Raw genomic sequence first — 21,097 nt, 5'->3', positions numbered from 1 at the left:
TATTTTCTGTGATCTCATAATTACATAATTCTTGATTTCTGCTTAAAAATAAAGACCCGTGGGAACATTTGGCATTCACATATCCTAATAAAGAGGTAATGCAAATTGACTGTCAAGCCCTCGCACAACATGGCCACCTCCATGTGGTCACATGTAATAGCATAATCATCTCCAGAAACACCCCTCCTGCATGGACTGGTGCTCTGGGTCGGAGTCCTATGCTAGGGGAGGTGGCTGCAGAGGCACCTTCCCACGCTACTCCATCAGCACACAGTCACTAAGCATCTGCTGTGTCACCACTGTGCAGGAACAGCGGACACATCCGTGATTAAGTGGACCCACAAGGTGGGCTGGCCTGCTCCCGGTGCGAATGCACGGGTCCTAAAGGGCCAGTCTGAAAAGGCGAAAGGCCAGAGAACCTGCCACTGTCTAGACCACTGTCTGGACCAGTGTCCGGACCACTGTCTAGACCACTGTTTGGAACACTGTCCAGACCACTGTCCGGACCACTGTCTGGACCACTGTCTAGATCACTGTCTGGACCACTTTTGGACCACTGTCTGGACCACTCTTCAGACCATTGTCCTCTGGTCTGGAACCAGAGGCAGAAAACCAAGACTTGAAACATTTGAGTTCCTTCTTCTGCCAGGCGGTGACCCTCTGCCTCACCCATCACCTATCAGGTGACTATGAGAAACACATACAAACATACAGGAAAAAATCACTCTAGAAACATGTGAAAAAGCACTGTACAACAAAAAAATATTATTAGTACAACACCTTTGTTATTCAAACTTCAAAATTCTGGCCTCAGTATCCTACAAAACGTTAAAACCTCTGGACAACACCTTTCTTACCCAGTGCTCTGCTCTGCAGAGGAGAGGAAGCCCCAGGCCACGGGCTGCGAGGGAGGCAGCAGACCAGCCGAGGGCACAGCACCCAGCAGAGCTGCATGACCAGCGCAGCTCGGGTCTGGCTGAGCACTGACTGGCACTGCGGGCCATTTCTTAGCCCACCCAGGACGTCTCGCCCTCATGGCACACAGCATCCCATCCACTCAGGCTTATAAATCGTGAAAGGAAAATGCTGATTTAATTTATAAATTATTGCTGCCTCAGGTATAGGGCTTGCTCTCCACTCAGCTGTACCCTTACCAAAGCGACTACTTTGTTCCACTCATCGGATGCGATAAGCTAACAGGCAGGGGGACAGGAGAGAGAAAAGCTGTCCCCCGAAACCTCCAACACTCACCAGTCTGGATAATGCTCTGGAACCAGCGTATATTATGCCCACAAACAGCACCGAAGCAGGAAGCCACGCCAAGACATTGTACCTAAAAAAAAAAAAAGGCCATAATACTTCCGTCTCTTTATGTCCAAAAGCCTTCGTTGGAAGGAATGACCTCAGGTGCCCCAGATGCAGTGGCAGCAGCTATTACAGGTCCCTGGAGGAGTCAAGCAGTGTGACATGGTATTTCTGAGCAATGGAGGCCACTCGGCCACCTACCTACCGGCAGGAGTCCCACTACAGGGCACAGGAGAGCTGGACGTGGAAAAAGCCTCCTGCAGGCTGGGAGGGAGAACAAATCTAATTTTTAAGGGGTCAGTGAACATTACTCTTTGGATCTTAAGCAGCCAGGAGTTTTGAACTTAAGCCATATTATTAAAAATTTTAAAGGCAATACACCGAACAGCTCCATGGAACCACAACCAAAGGACCCACAGTGTCCAAGGACAGAACGGGCAAATGCAGCCAGAGCAGGGGGCCACGTGCCAGCTTCTCCAACCATGAGCCCCGAGGGCCAGCTCCAGAGTCCAGAGGACCTGCTTCAGCCATGGCCACACCAAGACCTGCTTTTTCAAGAACGTTTAGCATCTCACTTTCCCCAGAAAAAGCAAAATCCAGTTTATATGGATGCATCTCACTAAAGCTGCAGCTTGCTGCCCCATCAGTGACAAATGCATTCAGGCCTCAAATGCAAATCTGAGTTATTCCAATGACAGGTCCAAGTACATGAAGCCATGAGCAGGACATACCATGATAATCCCAACTAACCAATGGCCTGCTCTCCGGATGGTGCCCGCACAAAGTGATCCTTGTTGACTTCATCAGCATGAGCAGCACCCCTCCCTGGTCAGACCTGCCTTTGTCCAACTTCCCAGGGAGCAGGGCATTAAAATGTGCCGTCTCCCGGCTGGTGTGGCTCGGTGGTGTTTGTTATGGCAGCTGCCCTGACGACTACACCTCCTTTAAGCTCTGGCAGGCAGAGTTCTAAGAGAGCCGTGGCCTGCACCGTGGGGACAAAGGAGCACATCCTGTTTATTAATGCATCTTTCATTCCCACGGTGGCATCATCCGGACCTCCTGTGCTGGCGTGTCTTCCACTGTCTCCGTGACAACAAAGGAGGCCAGAGGACATTAAATCCTGGGGTCCTGGCACCCTGTGTCCATGAGCCACCAGGGAGAGGCCGAGCTAGTGAGTAGGTGTGTGTGTGTGTCTATATCTGAGTGTGTGTCTGTAAGAGTATGTATATATGTGTGCATGTGTAAAGGAAGTGAATAGGGGTGTGTGTGTATGTGTGTTTGTCCATGTCTATGTCTGTATGTAAGTATATGTATGTGTGTCTGTGTGTATACGTATAGGTATGAATGTGTGCATGTGTGTGCAAAGGAAGCGAGCTCACAGCGACTCCTGGGGGTAAAGATTAGATGGTACAATTGCAGAGTACAGTCCCTGTTGAAGGACCAGATGCCACTGGATCTGATTTGAAAATCTTGGTGCTACCCAATTGTTCTCACAGGATTTATAAGCACAAATGCTGCACCTTGCTGGAGTTGTGGGTCTGCTTTGTGTGTGCACCCTGGAGAAGCATTTACAAGCAGCATGTGAAATGCTGGCCTGAAGGATCAAACTTGTTACTGAGATGAAGGCTGATTAAACTAAAGCACTTGTTTCTAAGACAGAGCACACATGACTGAGGGTGTATCTGCTCCTGGAACACTCCGTCTGAATGCCTAAAGGGCCCCTTGGGCTGAATTCTTGGAAACCCTCTTGTTACACTGACACCCGGTGGACAGAGAAACCATTTCCACACGTGAGAATAGCTAGTGGCCAAGCCACAGCACTTCCAGCTATATTGGCTCAATACTTACAGAAGGCCCCTAGATTCCATTTTTGGGGGGTCCATTACTAGTGAATATGGTCCCCAAAGTCTTATTCTCTTCTCCTCCCTCCTCCTTTTCTTAGGCCTTTCTCCTCCCTCTTTCCTCTTCCTCTGACTCACAGAAGGACACGTGCCCCTGACAAAGCTCAACCCCGATACTACTTGATCCAAGAGCGCGGTGATGATCCTCCCTGTCACAGAGCACAACCTAAAGTTGGAGTCAGCAAGCTACGGCCTGTGGGCCAGACCCGCCAGCTGCCTGGCTCTGCAAACAGTGTGTTGTGAGCACACGCCCACGCCTGTCCGCTCAAGTCCGTCTGCGGCGGCTTCCCTGCAGAGGCAGAGGAGCAGCTGTGACAGACGTGCGCCCACAAAGCTAACGTCCTAGTCTGTCTCTGTCGCTGGCTCCTGGTCTACAGGAAGGCCGCCTGGTTCCCGCCTCCAGAACCTACGAGCTGGGGGCCGAGGCTTCCCACACGAGGCAGGATCCCTGGCTAGACAGACCGGAGCGCGGCCATCTTTTTGGTAAAGTTTAATTTTTCAGGGCACTTTCATAACCATCACTTCTCCCCATTTCCCATTTCACTGGCCTGGGAGTCTCACAGTTGGATTCCCGGTCAGGGCACACGCTCGGGGTGCTGGCTCAGTCCCCAGTAGGGGGCGTGCAGGAAGCAGCCCATCTGTGATCTCTCTCATCATTGATGTTTCTATCTCTCTCTCCCTCTCCTTTCCTCTCTCTGGAATTAAATAAAATAGAGAAATAACCCATCATTAAAAGAAAGTATAGTCTGGACCTTAGCTGATTGTCTCACTGTTCATTTCTTTAGGGACAGAACTGAGTACCTTCGGGAGTTTCATGGAAGACATCTGTTACAGTTCTCCACAAAGACACTCAGTGCAAAACTAAGGGTGGGGCTTCTCTCCCACCTGGTAGGGAATCTGAATAAGGAGAGTGGAAGTTCTTTATATTATTTCTAATTCTTATATAAGAAAATAATTTCAAAATCTACTAAACATGTTTAAAAGCTGATTTACAAACTCACTCATAGTGGTCTTCTGATCTAAAACAAAGTTAAATTAATATGGTATCATACACTATATATCTCAATTAACTTTAATACCATATTAATGGCATTACTAACCAGAAAAACACTACTTGAGTTCTATTTGATTATAAAATCATGGCACCTTAAAGGTAGAAGGGAACTAAGAGACCAAACAACTCAACTAAACATCCGTGTTTCCCAATACAAAGCCGAAAGAGATTACAGAAAGAGGAAGCAGGTATGAGTCAGGAAGCATACTCAAGGTTCTACCTGGAACTGCTGTTGATCTCCACCCAGCCCAGTCTCCATGACACATGAAGCAAAAGTCCACCAACTAACGTCTGCCACCTGAAAGGAATAAGGGTCATTTGAATTTTTAAAATTTTGATTTATATTTTCCCAGTCTGAATTTAACCTAACAGTCTCAAAAGCCATCGCCCCGAAAGGAAGATCTGTTGACACAAATACACACATCCACCCTTCTGGCCTTCCCCTCCCCCTCTCTCCGATTACCACCCCAATGCTCACGTCCTTCCCAGCTTCCACTTACTCCCTGGAACCCATGAGCTGACCCCAGGCTCTCCTTCCTAGACCTGCCCTATAACTCCCCACAGCCACCTGCATCCCCATTCCTCTGCACTGACGATTCCGTCGCCTTCTCACCCCAAACCCACAAGCTCCCACGTACAACACGTCCAAAACGCTCCCTGCACTTCCACCTTCACCTGGCCACTTTCCCACTCCCCCTAATCAGCGAACCAGAAGGCTAGATGCCATCCTAGCTCTTCCTCCATCCTCACCTCCCTCATTTACTTGCAATATCCTACTGATTTGTCCCCATAACAGTTCCCACGTCGGAAGCCCTCCTTCCATCCTTACGCCTCTGCCTCCTCAGACTCTCACAGCCTCCCACCAGAACCCCAGCACCAGCCCCCCGTCCAGGGCTGCCGGCCCCATCCAGTCTCTCCCTTGATGCCAAAGGATTTGTTCAGAATTGCAAACTTCAACATGCTACAGGCTTGTCTTAAAAATGGTCAAGCCCAGCTGCTGTGACTCCATGGTTGAGTGTCGACCTACCAACCAGGAGGTCACAGGTTCAATTCCAGGTCAGAGCACATGCCTGGGGTTTCAGACTCAATCCCCAGTAGGGGGTGTGTGGGAATAGCCAATCAATGATTCACTCTCATCATTGATGTGTTATATCTCTCTCCCTCTCCTTGCTCTCTGAAATCAGTAAAAATCTATATATGTAAAAGCCTAAGCAACCATTATGACCAGTCGCTATGATGCACACTGACCACCAGGGGGCTGATGCTCACAATCTGGGACTGCTGGCTCCCAACCACTCGCCTGCCTGCCAGCCTGATCACCCCCTAATCACTCTCCCTTGACAGCCTGATCAATGTCTAACTGCTCCCCTGCCAACCCAATCACCCCCAACTGCCCTCCCTTGCTGGCCTGGTAACCCCCAACTGTCCTCCCCTGCCGGTCCAGTCAACCCCCTTCAGGGGATATGCCCACAACCAATGTACATGCCCTTGACCGGAATCGAATCTGGGACTCTTCAGTCCACAGGCCGATGCTCTATCCACTGAGCCAAACCGGTTTCGGGGAGCCTTGCTTTTTTATTTGCATTTGTGTAACACAAAAAAAGAAGAAGAATGATGAAGGGCTCTACCACATATCTAAATGCTAATAACTAAAACAATTTAGCATATCCCTTTTCCATAAAAGTAAACAAAGAAGCACTCAGTAATATATCCTATACTAGGTTTATCAGGGTGATTGATTCATAAGTTATGTCTATTCACTATATTTGTACACCTGAACAAATATTTTATGTCAACTGTAACTGGAAAAGCTAAGAAAAGGAAATGTATTACCAAGATAAGACTTAAAAATAAACCCCAAGAAAATAATCTCAGCCCTGGAAGCGGGTGCAGTGGTTGAGCACCATCCCTTGCACCAAAAGGTCACCAGTTCAATTCCTGGTCAGGGCATATGCCTAGGTTGGGGTTTCGATCCCTGGTTGGGACACATGGGGGGAGGGCACTGATCAATGTTTTTCTCTCTCTCCCAAAGGCAAAGAAAGGGTTATAAATAAAACATAATAAATGGTAGGCCTACACGGGTGGGTCGGTTGGTTGTTCATTGTTCTGTTCACCAAAATAAAAAGGCAGAAAACAAAATAAAATTGCAAAAATAAAAATAAAAATAAAAAAATCCAGCTGAAACCAGTTTGGCTCAGTGGATAGAGCATCGGTCTGCAGACTGAAGGGTCCCAGGTTCGATTCTGGTCAAGGGCATGTACATTGGTTGCAGGGACATCCCCTGTAGGGGGTGTGCAAGAGGCTGCTGGTCAATGTTTTTCTCTCATTGATATTTCTACCTCTCTATCCTCTCCCTTACTTTCTGTAAAAAATCAATAAAATATATTTTTTTAAATAAAATAAAATAAAAATAAATAAATCCAATAAACATAATGGACAAGTGGTCGACATCCTTAAAATATGAGGGTTTCATTAAACTGCTAAGAAAAATATAAAAATCACTTGTAAAAATAAAAGTGTAAAAGGCAAATATAGACAATTCACTGGAAAAAAAAAAGATGAGTAATAAATGTAAGAAAACTGTCCAACTTGATGAATAATTTAAGAAATGATAAAACAATATGATACCAATTTTGGCTCATGAAATCAGAAGAGAAGAAAAAAATAGTCATGGTTCTAGTATAATAATACAGAAACTTTCATGTACAGCCTGCTGATGATATAAATTGGTAAACCATTTTTGGAAAAGATTTTGTTAACATTCAAAAAAAATACTAAAGATGTTCATATTCTTTAACCCAAATTTCTAATTGTAGGTATGAATCTATGCCAACAAAATAGTTGGAAATTTGGCAAAGTTAAATATAAAAAAAGTCTGATAACTCTGCTGTATTATACCACGCAACTGGGACACATGAAATGACCATTAATAGAATAGTTAAATAAATTACAGTGTATCTATTTGGTGAAAATTCTATGCAGTTATTAAAAAGATAAAAGGTAAAGAAGGTCAGTACTTGGTGACAGGAGATTTGACTTTGAGTGGTGAACACACAATGCATATATAATAAAAGGGTAATATGCAAATAGACCGAATGGCAGAACCAAAATGCAATATGCTAATGATATGCTAATGTTGCCCAACAGCTCACTGTGATGTGCACTGACCACCAGAGGGCAGATGCTCCAACTGGTAGGTTAGCTTGCTGCTGGGGTCTGGCTAATGAGGACTGAGCAAGATGGGATGGACACGTTCTGGAGCCCTTCCACGGTCCCTCCCCGAATCAATGGTGCACTGGTGGGGTCCCTCAGCCAGGCCTGTACCTCTTGGACTCCTCAGAGGATATCAGAGAGCCAGTTTCAGCCCAATCCTGCAGGCCACTCCCCTTGGGAGGGCGCCAGATGCAGGGCTCATGGCTGGTGAGTCTCCCGATTGGAACTGATTGGGCATGAGCCCGCGGCAGGCACGGTGGGGCCGGGATGAGTTGGCGTGGCAGGCAGGAGCTGCAGGCGGTGTTGGACTGTGTGTTTCAGCCCAATCCCTGCAGGCCACCCAGAGGGACCCCACCTGTGCATGAATTCGTGCACCGGGCCTCTAGTGTATTATAAAATCGTGAGCTTGAAAACTACGTAATTTTAATAACCAAGGTCAGCCCAATACATTTAATTAAAAATACTTTTAAATTTTTATTTTAAAGACTTGATGATGATCCTGATAGAACATTTCATACAAATGTGTATGAAGAGCATAGCAATACTCACCCTTGGAACAATGTAGGGCAGGTGAATTTCAAGACAGACAGGACGTACTGAAAAACAAATACCAGGTTAATGGGCGTTTTCAAATGATAGAGAATTGAAAGAAACCACATAATCCAGAAATCTCTAGCAAAGAAACCTAAGAACACTCAAGTTTCAGAAAGGCCTTTATTCCCATCCCTCCCCCCCACAATCACACACAGGACAAGAACACAACAAAACAGAAACACCTGCCAAGCCCTGCTCTAGACCACATGTGTCAAACACAAGGCCCGCGGGCCAAATCCAGCCCGCCAGGCCTTGCAATGTGGCCCGCACCGCGCTGTCATCACTGCACTCCGCTGTCAGTTTATGACATTGTCAGTTTATGACTGTTCAGTAAACCATTCGGCCCGTGATTTAGGCTGGATTTTAGATTTTGGCCCCTTCTCTGAATTCGACACCCCTACTCTAGACAGTGGGCCTGCCTGCCTCCCAGGTCCCCAGCAGCCTGACAGCCTCGTGGGGACGAAGGGGCAGCAGCGGGGTCTGATGCTGGGATGGCTGCCAGGTCTTCCCGGACCCAGAAGGGTTTAAGCGTTTTTTAAAAACCAGCTCAGCTAAGGTCACCTTGTATTTCTATTGTCTTTCAATCGGATTGACAGCACTTTACGAATGGGTATGGATATCTTTCCATAACTTTCCTTATGGAAAGATATCAATAAGGACACCATTTACCAAAAGGTGTCCTTATGGATATCTTTTGCTACTTCTTCTATTAAACATTTTAAGAATTATTAAAAAGCCTAATCCTACTAAAGGGCTTTAGGAAGGACGCTACTGATTCCTCGCACGCTCTGAAAAATGGAAGAGAAGGGTGTTGGGTCCCCGTGGAGCAGCCTGCATATAACTGCCTGTGTGAGTTCCTAAATGTCACCATTCTGGCTCCCGCCTGTGCACTGTTCATTAGGAATGACCTTCACTCTTCTCTGGTCTATTTACTCCCAAAACTCCATGTCCCTTCCACTTTCCCGATATTCCCATTCTAAAACAGACACAGAGAAAGGATTGTGAGAATATCTGGGTCATATCCTGCATTTCCCTTATAACCCTCGTGCAGATAACAAATATTTGCTTAGTTTAATGTGTGCTGGGCTTTGTCCTTGATCCTGGGGGAGACAGAGATTGCTGCAGCTCCCACTTCACTTCCGGCAAGAACAGTGAGGAGACAAGGAAATCTCTGAGCAAAGGCTGCCTCTCCTGTCAGCAAAGTGTTGCTCAAACAGAGGCCTATTTGGAAGAGGAGCAGTAAGAGCTTCTCAAGGGAACAGGATCAATTTGGGGGCCTTTGCAAGGAGGACGGATGTGGACTTTGCCTCCAGACGGAAGGGCTAACACCTGTGAGGGGAAGGACAGGTGGCTGCCTGGGCCCAGGCCGGCTATTGCTGGACCTCCTGCAGGATGGCAGAGTGTGCCACCCTCACCAGGCCAGCCAGGCCAGGCAGCAACAGCACCTGCTGTCCAAACTGAGCAAACATCAACCACACTTCTATTTATTTACTAGAGGCCTCATGCACGAAATTCTGTGCACGGTGATGAGGGGGGGGGGGGGCAGGGGGGAGTCCCTCAGCCTGGCCTGTGCCCTCTCGCCGTCCAGGCCCCTCGGGGGATGTCCGGGACCCCTTGCTCCTTACCACCCGCCTGCTCACTGCTCCTTCCGCTCAGCTTGCTGCTCCTTAGCACTGCCACGGAGGCGGGAGAGCCCAGGGGGAAGCTCCTGAGTTGAGCATCTGCGCCCCCCGCCCCCCGACCTCTCCACCCCCCCACCCCATGGTCAGTGTACATCATTCTACAGTTGGGTCGATTTGCATATTGGGCTTTTATTATATAGGATTTTTTTGTTCATCCTCACCCAAGGATATTTTTTTCCATTTATTTTTAGACAGAGTGGAAGGGAGGAGGAGGAGGAGGGGGAGGGAAGGAGGGAGGGAGGGAGGGAGGGAGGGAGGGAGGGAGGGAGGGAGGGAGAGAGAGAGAGAGAGAGAGAGAGAGAGAAGCACAGATAGGAGAGACATACCGACTGGTTACCTCCTGCACACACCCTAGACCAGGGCCTGGGATAGAGCCTGCAACTGAGGTACACGCCCTTGAATCAAACCTGCCGCCCTTCAGTTCATGGACCAAAGCACTAAACAATGAGCCAAACTGGATGGGCTCACCACCCTTTTAACAGTAATGAGACTAAGGAATGAAACTAAGATGGGCAAGACTTTCTTAATGAACTTCCTTTAGACAAACAGAGAGGGAAACAGTTTGAGAAGAAAACTACAGAAAAATATGACAACAAAGAAATTAGCATAGAGTGTTCTAAAAACTTGAAGAAAAGGTCCTCTCTTGTCCACACAGAAGGACTTCACTGTTAAAGAGAATTCCTCTGACAGGCTGGATGCAGAAGCACACGCCCAGGGGGTACCCGCCCCTTTCCCACTCGCCTGGGCTGCCACAGGAAGCACCCTGGCTGAGGAGAAACAGTAGCATTGCCTGAGCGTTACTAAGTCCCGACCAGAGTCCCAACCATCTCTCCCACCTCTACCTGGGTTCCCCATCTGCTCACCACAACTCTTCTTTAAAAAAACAAAAAACAAAACAAACATATATATATATATATATATATATATATATATATATATATATATATACATATTTTATTGGGGTTTTTTTTTTCAGAGAGGAAGAGAGAGGGATAGTTAGAAACATCGATGAGAGAGAATCATCGATTAGCTGCCTCTTGCACACCCCCTACTGGGGACATACCCACAACCAACGTACATGCCCTTGACCGGAATCGAACCCGGGACCTTTCAGTCCGCAGTCCAACGCTCTATCTGTTGAGCCAAACCGGTTTTGGCACAACTCTTCTTTTAAAAGAATGTTTTTATTGATTTTAGAGAGGAAGGGAGAGAAACATAGATGTGAAAGAGAAACATCGATGGGCTGCCATCGATGGGCTGCATGACCCTGCTGGGGATTGAGCCCACAACCCGGGCATGTGCCTGACCGGCAATCAAACCAACGACCTACATGGGACAATGCTCAATCACTGAGCCACACCAGCCAGGGCATCTCCGTCATTCTTGATTTCACCTCCTCCCTCCTCTTTATGCGTCTCGCCTCCCCTCTGCCTTCTGCTGTTCTTCTACTCTCCATCCAGCTCCCAACACTCCCCAAAGCACCAGACCAGCATGAGAAACACAGAGCGCTGTCTCTGGCTGGTTCATCGCTATTACCGTTTCCCCGAAAATAAGACAGGGTCTTATATTAATTTTTTCTCCCAAAGTTGCGCTAGGTCTTATTTTCAGGGGGTGTCTTATCTTTCCATGCGCTAGGTCTTATTTTCGGAGGTCTTATTTTCGGGGAAACACAGTACTCAGAGTAGATATTCTTGGGGACACGAATATCTAGGTTATTTTTACGTGGCACCTCGAGGCGCTGCACGTGTAGAAGGTACTCGGTCTTTATTACGTTAGTTATAAAATGCTGTGAAAAAATAAATAAATAAAATGCCGTGGTGCCCCAATAAATACAAAAACAATGCCACCACCGCAGGTGTACATCCAGAGGGTCTGAATGTCAGGGAACGAAACACTGTCCGCAGGCTGGATACTTAACCAAGGCCGTGACTTGTGGGCTATCGTGAAAGACCTGTTACTCTGTCCCTTCTATATTTCTGATTACACGGAAATTAAAGGAAGGTCATTCTGTGTTAAAGTGTAACATCATCAATATATCCATCGAGCCCAGCTGGTGTGGCTCAGTGGGTGAGCATCTACTTATGAACCAGGAGGTCAGGGCTCCATTCCCAATCAGGGCGCATGCCTGGTTGCGGCTCCAGCCCCAGGGCGTGCAGGAGGCCACCGATCCATCATGATTAGAGGAGGCTGCTCTCTCATCAATGATGTTCCCATCTCTCCCTCCCTCTCTGAAATCAATGGAAAAGGAAAATGCTGTTGGTTAATGGTTCTTTTCCAGAGAGAGGAGGGGCTTTGGGGTGTGCAGAGGGGGCAGTGGAGGCCCTATATTGGGGGGCCCTATACTGGGGGGCCCAGTGGAGCCCCAGGGCCACCCTTCCCTGCATGTTCCCCGCCCACAAACAGAAAAGGTACCGCCTTCCTGCCTCTGCGTCCACAGGGGTCCTGACAGGACTCCAGCCTAACGGCGTTTCCTTTAGAAGAGAATGTCCCTGGAGAAGGACCAGGGACGGCCCCTCTCTTTAGAAACTGGCCTGGAGCCGGGGCGGGAGCCGGGGCGGACGTCTCTCCCGGAGGCCCGGGAGGCGGGTTCCGGGGCGGGCTTAGGGCGTAGGCGGCGGGTCCCCGGTTCTCCTCCTCCTCCCGGGCTGGGACCACCCCTCTCCCCGGAGGGCGCCCAGCCCGCCCTCCGCGTCGCAGGCGGGGTCCGCAGTTCCGCTGCTCCGGGCAGCCTCGGCGGGCGCGCCCCAGTCTGGCCCCTGAGGAGCCCGCCCAGCGGCCCCCCATCCCGCCCGGAGGGGCCGGCGGCGGGCGGTCAGGCCCGGCCCTCGCCGCCCCGCGGCCCCCCATCCCGCCCGGAGGGGCGGGCGGCGGGCGGCAGGCCGGCCTCGCGCTCACCTTGTTGGTGAGGTGGGCCGCCAGGAAGCAGGCGCAGAAGGCGAGGCCCGCCAGGCCCCTCCGCGCGCTCATGGGGGGCAGCCCCGCCAGCGGCCACACAGCCCAAGGCCGAGAGCTGGACCCGCTGCCTGGACGCCACGTGGCTCCGGCTCCGCCAATCAGCGCGGGGACCGCCCCCCGGAGACCACCCCCCCTGGCTCTTAAAGGGCCATGCCCCCCTCCCAGGATGTGGCTCACTCAGGTGGGCACCGCGGAGCCAGCAGGCGGAGTGACCTCGCAGGAGAAACCAGGTCAGCTGAGGTGGGGCTGCGACCACCTGCAGAGAAAGAGCGGACAAGAGTGAAAAAGTGGAAAGTGACCCTAGTGGGTGTGGGTCAGTGGTTAGAGGTCAGAGGTCAAGAGGTCAAGGGCAGGCACCTCAGTTGCAGGCTGGACCCCTGGCCCCAGTCAAGGTGAGTGGAGGGGGCACCAGTCCATGTGTCTCCCTCACGTCGGTATCTCTGCACCTGCCCCTCCCTTCCACTCTCAATGGGGGGAAAAATCCTCTGGAGAGTGTAAAGAAAAATGCCTACAGCCGCCTCGACATGGTGGGGCTAAAATGTTCGTGGTTTATTGAATTTTCCCAATTTTCTATGTTGAGTTTGTTATTTTTAAACAACACAAAAAAGCCAACAACGATAATTTTTTTTTTTTTTTTTTTTTAAGAAGATGGGCTGAGGGGGAGGTTTGTGTTGAGATTTACAATAAGAAATTCTTCCAAAAGTGGGTTTTCACACCCAGAGCCCTGCTCCCAAGTTCTAGGGTGGAAATGGACCTCACTGGGCCACGTGGGGATGGACTGTGTCAGGTGTATGCTCACCACATGCAGGAACGTGCAGGTTTTACAAATACCACACACACCACAAACTCTGTTCCTTTCACTCGCAATCCCTGGTTAACGTTGTGTGTCAAACTATGGCATTTAAGTACCTACTGGATGCATTGTCTCTACATAAAAGACAAATAAACTAAGAAGTTATTTCCTCTTGATATTATTTTAGAAAACCTATTTCAGAGCTAACTTGTTCTTATAAAGAAAATTTCTGACCAATCGAATTTGATTTAAACCAATGTTTAATTTGATTTCCTGAGATTTCCCTGAGCTCTTTAAGTAGGTGAACGAATTCAATTCAAGCCTTATTATTTCCTGGTTATTGCTTCACTTATTTTGTTTGGCAGAATTTGCTTAACAAGCAAAAAACAAAACAAAACAGCCAGCACAGTTAAGAACCTTGTAAACAGAAGGTAACATTTGTAGCAAAGGCGATACAAATCTTGCCCGAGGGAATGATTTTTCCCAAACTGTATTTTTTTTCCTTCTACAAAACAAACTAAACTAAGACTGAATCAAAATAAATTCATCAGGCCTTACATTGACAAACAATAAGCTGCTATAAATGAGACTGAAGCAGATATCCTATACATATGAAAAGATTTAACTATAATACTTAGCCCTAGCTGGTTTGGCTCAGCAGACAGACCTGTGGACTGAAGAGTACCAGGTTCGATTCTGGTGAAGGGCACATGCCGGGGTTGCAGGCTTGATTCCCAGTTGGGGGCATGCAGCAGGCAGCCAATCAATGATTCTCTCTCATCATGGATGTTTCTATCTCTCTCTCCCTCTCCCTTCTCTAAAATCAATAAAAATATTTTTTTAAAAAGATTTAACTACTTATACTGTTAGTTGAGGTCTTTGTGTTCGAAGAATACAGTCACTAATTTATTTTCTGTAATGAATCCGTAAGTGCTCAGGAAATGTTTGTTGAATAAAAAACAGGACCTGCCCAGCCAGTGACCTATGAACCAGGTCAAGGCACATGCCTGGTTGTGGGCTCGGTCCACAGGAGGGGATATGCAGGAGGCAGCCTATCAATGTTTCCCTTTTATCAATGTTTCTACCTCTCTCCTAAAATTCAATAAAAACATATTTTTAAAAGAGAAGCTTGCATTAAAAATACCTTGTGAGTTTTTTCCCCTCACAAATCTATTTTAATGATGATTTTTTGAGAGCAAACATGGAGAATTTTCAAAATATGGCAGAAGCAGCTGTATACTTTTTGAAATTCCCTAAGTTCCTCTTCAAAATAGATTTTTAAAAATCAAAATTTTTATGAATATAAATACAAAAATCCTCAACAAAACACTAGTGAGTGGAATTCGGATATATAATGAGGGAGAAAAATAAATCAGGTTTAACCTCAAAAAAACAAACAAAGAAACAAACAAACAAATAAAAAACCCAGACACATGACCAAGTGTGATTTATCCCAGGAATGCAAGGTTGGTTTAACATCCAAAAAGCAATTAATATAATACACCATTATCAATAAAACAAAGGGCAAAAACCACATCATCATCTCAATAGAATCAGATAAGGCACTTGACAAAATGTGACACCCTTCCGTGATCTAAAAAGAAGGTTTTTGTTTTTTTTAAAACCAGGATGGAAGGCAACTTCCACAACTTAATAAAAGGCATTCATGAAAACCTTACAGTAGCATTATACTTAACAATGAAAGACATTGCTTTCCTCCTTAAGGTTCCTGAACAAGAGAAGGATAACTATTCTTGTCATTTTATTAAACACCAGAGGCCTGGGGCACAAATTGATGCTCTCAGGGTAGCAGGGGCCCCTCAGCCCGGCCTGTGCCCTCTCGCAGTCTGGGAACCCTTGGGGGATGTCCGACTGATGGCATACACCGGCTCCCGGTGCAGGCCTAAGCCATCATTCCGACATCCTTAGCACTGTGGCAGAGGCAGGAGAGGCTCCCATCACCTCCCCTGGGATAGCCAGCCGTGAGCCCAGATTCTAACTGAGTGATGTTCCCCCTGTGGGAGTGCACTGACCACCAGGGGACAGCTGTGTTATGCGTTTGCCTCCTGGTGGTCAGTGTGCATCACAGCAATTGGTTGTTTTGCCATTCAGTTGATTTGCATATTAGCCTTTTATTATATAGAATTGTATTGGAAGTTCTAACAAGACATTAAGGCAAAAAAAATGTTTTTAAGGCATCCAGATTGCAAAAGAGATAAAAACTATATCACAGGTGACAAGATTTTGAGTATAGAAAAATCTTAAAGAACACACTAAAGAAAAACTATTAGAATAAATGAGTTCAGCAAGATTGCAAAATATAGAACTGATCCACAAAAAAACCAATTGTATGTCGATACACTTGCAATGAACAATATGAAAATGAAATTAAGGAAACAATTCAATTAAAATAGCATCAAATAGAAAACACTTAGTAATAAATTTAGCAAAGTAAGTGCAAAATTTATACTCTGAAAACTACAAAACGCTATTGAAGAAGACCAAAATGAATGAAAAAATATTCATGCTCATAGACTGGCACACTTAATATTATTTAGATGTCAATATTTCCCAACTTGATCTACAAATTCAACACAAAACTTCAAAATTCGAGTAGTTTTTCTGTAGACATTAACAAGCTGATCCTATAACTCATATGGAAATTCAAGAGACAAATGAGAGCCAAAATAAGAACAAACTTAAATGACTCATAGTCCTTAAGTTCACAGATTACTACAAAGCCCTGGCAGTCAAAACAGCATGGTATCCAGATTGTACAAGAGGGATATGCCATAGATCAATAGAGTAGAATTGAGATCCAGAAGTGAATCCTCGCATTTACGACCTGTTGGTTTTTGACCAAGGTGTCAAGACAGTCTGATGAGCAAATAGCACTTTTCCACAAACAGTGCTGCGACTGCTGATCTCCACTGAAGTTAGACCTCTCTCTTATACCATCTACAAAAGGTAACTCAAATGCTATGTGAAAGAAGCAGTAACAAAAACCACATGTGTGATTCCATTTGTATGAAATATCCAGAATAGGCGAATCTAAAGACGGAGGATAGAATGTGGTTTCCTGGGGCTGGGAGGAGAGGGTGAGGGGAATGGAGCGGGATTGGCCAGGGGCATGCGTTTCTTTATGGGGCGATGAAATGTTCTAAAACTGGTTGTCTTGAGGGTTGCACACTTTAGTGAAGATACTAAAAATCACTGAATTGTACTTACAGAGTGTGTGAATTATATCTCAACAAAACTGCTATTAAAACATCAACAACAACAGAGCCCCTAGCAAAAACATCCCATCGATAACATCTACCTCAAGACTAAGGTAAAGAGGACAAGAACTACCCTCGAGGGTAGCTGTAACTGGAGGGGGCATTATTAATGGAGTGCTGGTCCTAGTCTCTTTCCTGAAGGGAATGCTGGTTTCACGATTACTCAGTTTGTAATATCCACGTCAGCTGTACACTTACTACTTTGCTGTGTTTTTGTGGTATGAATGTTTGCTTCAATAAAAAGCACACAGCACAAAACAAAGATATGGAAAGTATGAAAAAGTATTAAGTGTCATAAAAGATAGAATAAGATCATTAAATATTAGTTCCATTAAAAAAGGATATTGAGAATGTGAGAGACATTTTCCTCCAGAACTAATGTAAGGCATGAATCCTCAGATACAGTAGGGACAACAAATCCCAAGCAAACCAAATGAAAAAAAATCTACTCAGACGTATTTACATATTCAAATTTATATTATACTAGAAGCCCGGTGCATGGATTCGTGCACGAGAGGGGACCCTCAGCCTGGCCTGTACCCTCTTGCAATCCAGGACCCCTCAGAGGATGTTGAACTGCCAGTTGCAGGGAACGGGCCAATCCCTCAGCAGTCCGATATCCCCTGAGGGATGTAATAGTGCCGGAAGCAGCAGACCACCAGGGAGGGCGCTGTGCCGCTGCTCATCCCAGCCCCACTGCACCTTCAGCTGCCGCTGCTCCACAGCGCTGCTGCGGAAGAGGCTCGTGCTGCCGAAGCGGCGATCACCAGCCATGAGCCCAGCATCTGGCACCCTTCGGTCAGCTGAGCAGGGCTCCCACTGTGGGAGCACCCTGACCACCAGGGGCAGCTCTTGCATTGAACGCTTGCCCCTTGGTGGTCAGTGCGTGTCACAGAGACTGGTCAAACAGTTGACTGGTCGCTTAGGGTTTTATATATACATATATATGTTGTATCTGCTTCATCACCATGATGATGCCCCGGCCATGGAGGGCATCTGGGGGACAGGGGGGCCGGCCCACAGCCTCCGCAGCTGAGCGCAGGCCCAAGTAAAACGTTGACAGCAAGTCCTTTCAGTATAATTGGGGCATTAGAGGCCACAGAATGATCATTTCCTTTTCTCTGACACACTATTTACAATTAAATAAGTTCCGTTTATTTTGACATTTTACAGCCCTGGAAAGTTACATATAATGATCAGCAAAATGAGAAGATGAAAAGAATTTTTAGGCTTTTAAAGATGCAACTAATTTCTGTCACCAATTCAAAAAGTGATGGCTTTATTGTCCTATAGGACATTAGCCATGATTATTTCTAATTTAGCAGTTTTACTTAAGGCTTTCATCTTTGGAAATCTTTTCTGAACAACATTGTCATCGGGACAGTCCCTTTACCAAGTTAAAGAGAACTTCTGCATCTGCTATTATGTATTTGAATAAGAATTATGTATTTAGCCGAAACCGGTTTGGCTCAATGGATAGAGCGTTGGCTTGGGGACTGAGGGGTCTTGGGTTCGATTCCGGTCAAGGGCATGTACCTTGGTTGTGGGCATATCCCCAGTGGGGGGTGTGCAAGAGGCAGCTGATCAATGACTCTTTCTCATTGATGTTTCTAGCTCTCTATCTCTCTCCCTCTCTGTACAAAATCAATAAAATATATTTTAAAAAAAAGAATTATGTATTTAACAAATGCAAAATTTTGTCTTGACACAATAAAACAAGAGATCATTAGATTCTTCCCTGGAACACAGAAAAGCACAAGCTTGAATCATGGATGTGGCTTAGGCTAATTTCCCAAATAGTGTTAATAAAATTCACGTAGGGATCTTCACAGAGCCAAGAATCCTCTCTTTCAGGCCTATATATTCAGCATCTCCAAGGAGGAGGCCTGTTATTCTGTTTGTTTTGTTTTTTAATACTCACCAGAGGATATTTTTCACTGCTTTTTAGAGGGAAGGGGCGGGGGAGGAGGAGGAGAAGAGGAGGGAAAGGAAGAGGGCCTGTTTGTGGCTGAGGGCAGGCCCTCGCTCACAGTCCCGCCTCTGTACTTGAGCTGCAGAGGAAACACCATTTCTGGCCACTCACAGTGTTCTTGGTAACTTGGGTTTTAAGAATCCAAGAAGGTGATCTAGGGTTTTCCACCTCACTCCTGGAGGAAAAAACGAAGGTCCACTGCTGGAGGGGCTATGAAATGTCATATCCTGCCCTAGCCGGTTTGGCTCAGTGGATAGAGCCTTGGCCTGCTGACCGCAGGGTCTGGGTTTGATCCTGGTCAAGGGCATGTACCTAGGTTGCAGGTTCCTCCCTGGCTGGGGCATGTTTCTCTCATCTTTCCCTTTCTTTTCCATGTTCTCTAAAAATCAATGGAAAAATATCTCAGGTGAGAATAAACAAAAAGAAATGGCATATCGTATGAAAGAGACATCTTGAAAATGCAGAAAGAAAGTTGTCATTTTTTCATGGTGAAGGGACAGGAGTCTGTGTTGATGAAAACACCTTGGCAGCTGTGGCAGCCACCAGTGGCTGCAGCAGTGGGGTGATGGGGGCAGCACCTTCCCCTGATCAGCCAGACTGCCTCCTGTAGAAGGAGCCCTACTGACGGGAGTGGGACTAAGCCATCAGTAGAACATCCCCTGAGGGCTCCCAGGCTGTGAGAGGGGGCAGGGTGGGCTGAGGGATACCCCCCCCCCCCCGGCATAAATTTCATGCACAGGGCCTCTAGTCCTATATAATAAAAGCATAATATGCAAATTGTCCCCTTGGCCAAGAGTTGTTTGGGAGTTTGATCAGGGGGTGGAGCTGGCTGGGGGAATGGGGGAGGCCCCAGTGGGCAGCTGAAAGCCACTAGGGACCTTACCAGTGCGTGAATTTTGTGCATTGAGCCTCTAGTATTGTAATAAATATGTCTGGTGTCAGATGGGTACCAGAATTATCACAGGAGACACTTCATAAGGTCTGTTAATGTCTAATCACTCTGTTGTATTTTAATGTAATATTGTGTGTCAATTATAGTATGAAATTAAGTTTAAAATATATATGGCAAAAAACACACAAAACGAACAATAACTTCTCTTGGTTAATCTTCTTTCCTATTCCTTTCTTATCCAGAAGTGAGAGCTACATTTAATTTCTGGTTGCAACCATTTGTCCTCAACTATCTACACCAGAGGTTCCCAAACTTGTTTGTGCCGTAGACCCCTTGCCATGTTTTTCGGTTTTGGGTAGACCCCCTACTTACCTGATATTGATTTTTTTGTAAATTTCTAACTGTAGTGAAGTTTAGTGTTAAAATTTAATAAAAAATAATGTACCTACTTTTCTCCGGCATTCTCAAACAAAATAACACTGATTCACTATAATTTGTATGATAAACTACCAGTTTATATTTTTTTAAATATTTTCTCAGCACTTTCCTATTCAAGATTCAGGAAACGAATGAACGTATTTTTCTCACATTCATATTTATAGAGTGACGAATTGAACAAGTCGGTGCAAGTTCGCGAAGCTTTGAGACAAAAATTGGCAAGAATGTTTACTGCGCGTATGCTTGTAACAAGATGATACTGGTATATCATTATGTGCAGGTTTTTATCCTACAACTTACACAATTTTATAAACATATATAATAAATTTTTTACTTCATAGGTACTTTTATAAATAATTTATATGTTTTTATATTATAAGATAACATGATGTAAGTAAATAGGTACTATCAGTATATGTTGAGATCCACTATCGTGGACCCCCATTTTCATTTTATGGACCCCCAAATTTTTTTTTCGCTGACGTAGACCCCTTGCAGGTTGTCATAGACCCCCTGGGGGTCGATATAGACCACTTTGGGAATCACTGATCTACACCTTTGAACACTGACTGTAATCCTTTAAACACTAAGTGGAATACAATTCCCCCACACATTCACAAATATAAACATTTGCCAAGCACAAGTCTGTATCTTATTATATGGCTACTAGAGACCCGATGCACGGGGGTGAGGGAGAGTCCTTCAGCTGCAGGACCGGAGCTCGGACTTCTAAGCCCTTTGCCTCAGTCTCATTGTTGGTAACACCTCGATAAACGATACAATTTTCCTCGGGGTATTCGGAGGCCTGGCGAGTTGGCACAGTACTTGGCACAGTGCATGAATATAGGAGAGAAATGTAAGGCTTAACTGTTCTTACCCGGTCACTTTATGAGAACTTCTCCACAAAATACGGAATCAAAACTGTTACTAGGCAGTCCCATTTATGTTTAATGTTTTCTAACATTTTAAAAATTTCCGTATTCCGTCCCGCCTCCAAAAGACAAACGGAATTAACACAAA

At 46.1% G+C, this 21,097-nt stretch overlaps 1 protein-coding gene across 16 annotated transcripts in view; it reads right to left on the bottom strand.

Annotated features, from left to right (window-relative positions):
* Positions 1–21,097, bottom strand: part of TMEM241 (transmembrane protein 241) — a gene marked incomplete at its 5' end in the record, with an annotated part of 72,055 nt that overhangs the window by 25,521 nt on the left and 25,437 nt on the right. For 6 of the 16 annotated variants that reach the window (XR_014795371.1, XM_084888255.1, XM_084888254.1 and 3 more), the window contains 3 exons: positions 1,252–1,333; positions 4,481–4,558; positions 8,023–8,069. Coding sequence is in view for 11 of the 16 variants with exons in the window: in XM_084888255.1 (XP_084744381.1) it covers positions 1,252–1,333; positions 4,481–4,558; positions 8,023–8,069 (207 nt within the window). Of the gene's footprint in view, positions 1–1,251; positions 1,334–4,480; positions 4,559–8,022; positions 8,070–12,644; positions 12,799–12,881; positions 12,961–20,954; positions 21,091–21,097 lie in introns of those variants that run through there. The other 10 variants (XM_084888260.1, XM_084888258.1, XM_084888252.1 and 7 more) reach the window with 7 other exon arrangements.

Source organism: Pipistrellus hanaki, assembly GCF_964339955.1.
Source record: "Pipistrellus hanaki genome assembly, chromosome: 6".
Lineage (NCBI taxonomy): Eukaryota > Metazoa > Chordata > Mammalia > Chiroptera > Vespertilionidae > Pipistrellus > Pipistrellus hanaki.
This window is presented reverse-complemented; position numbering and strand designations above follow the sequence as displayed.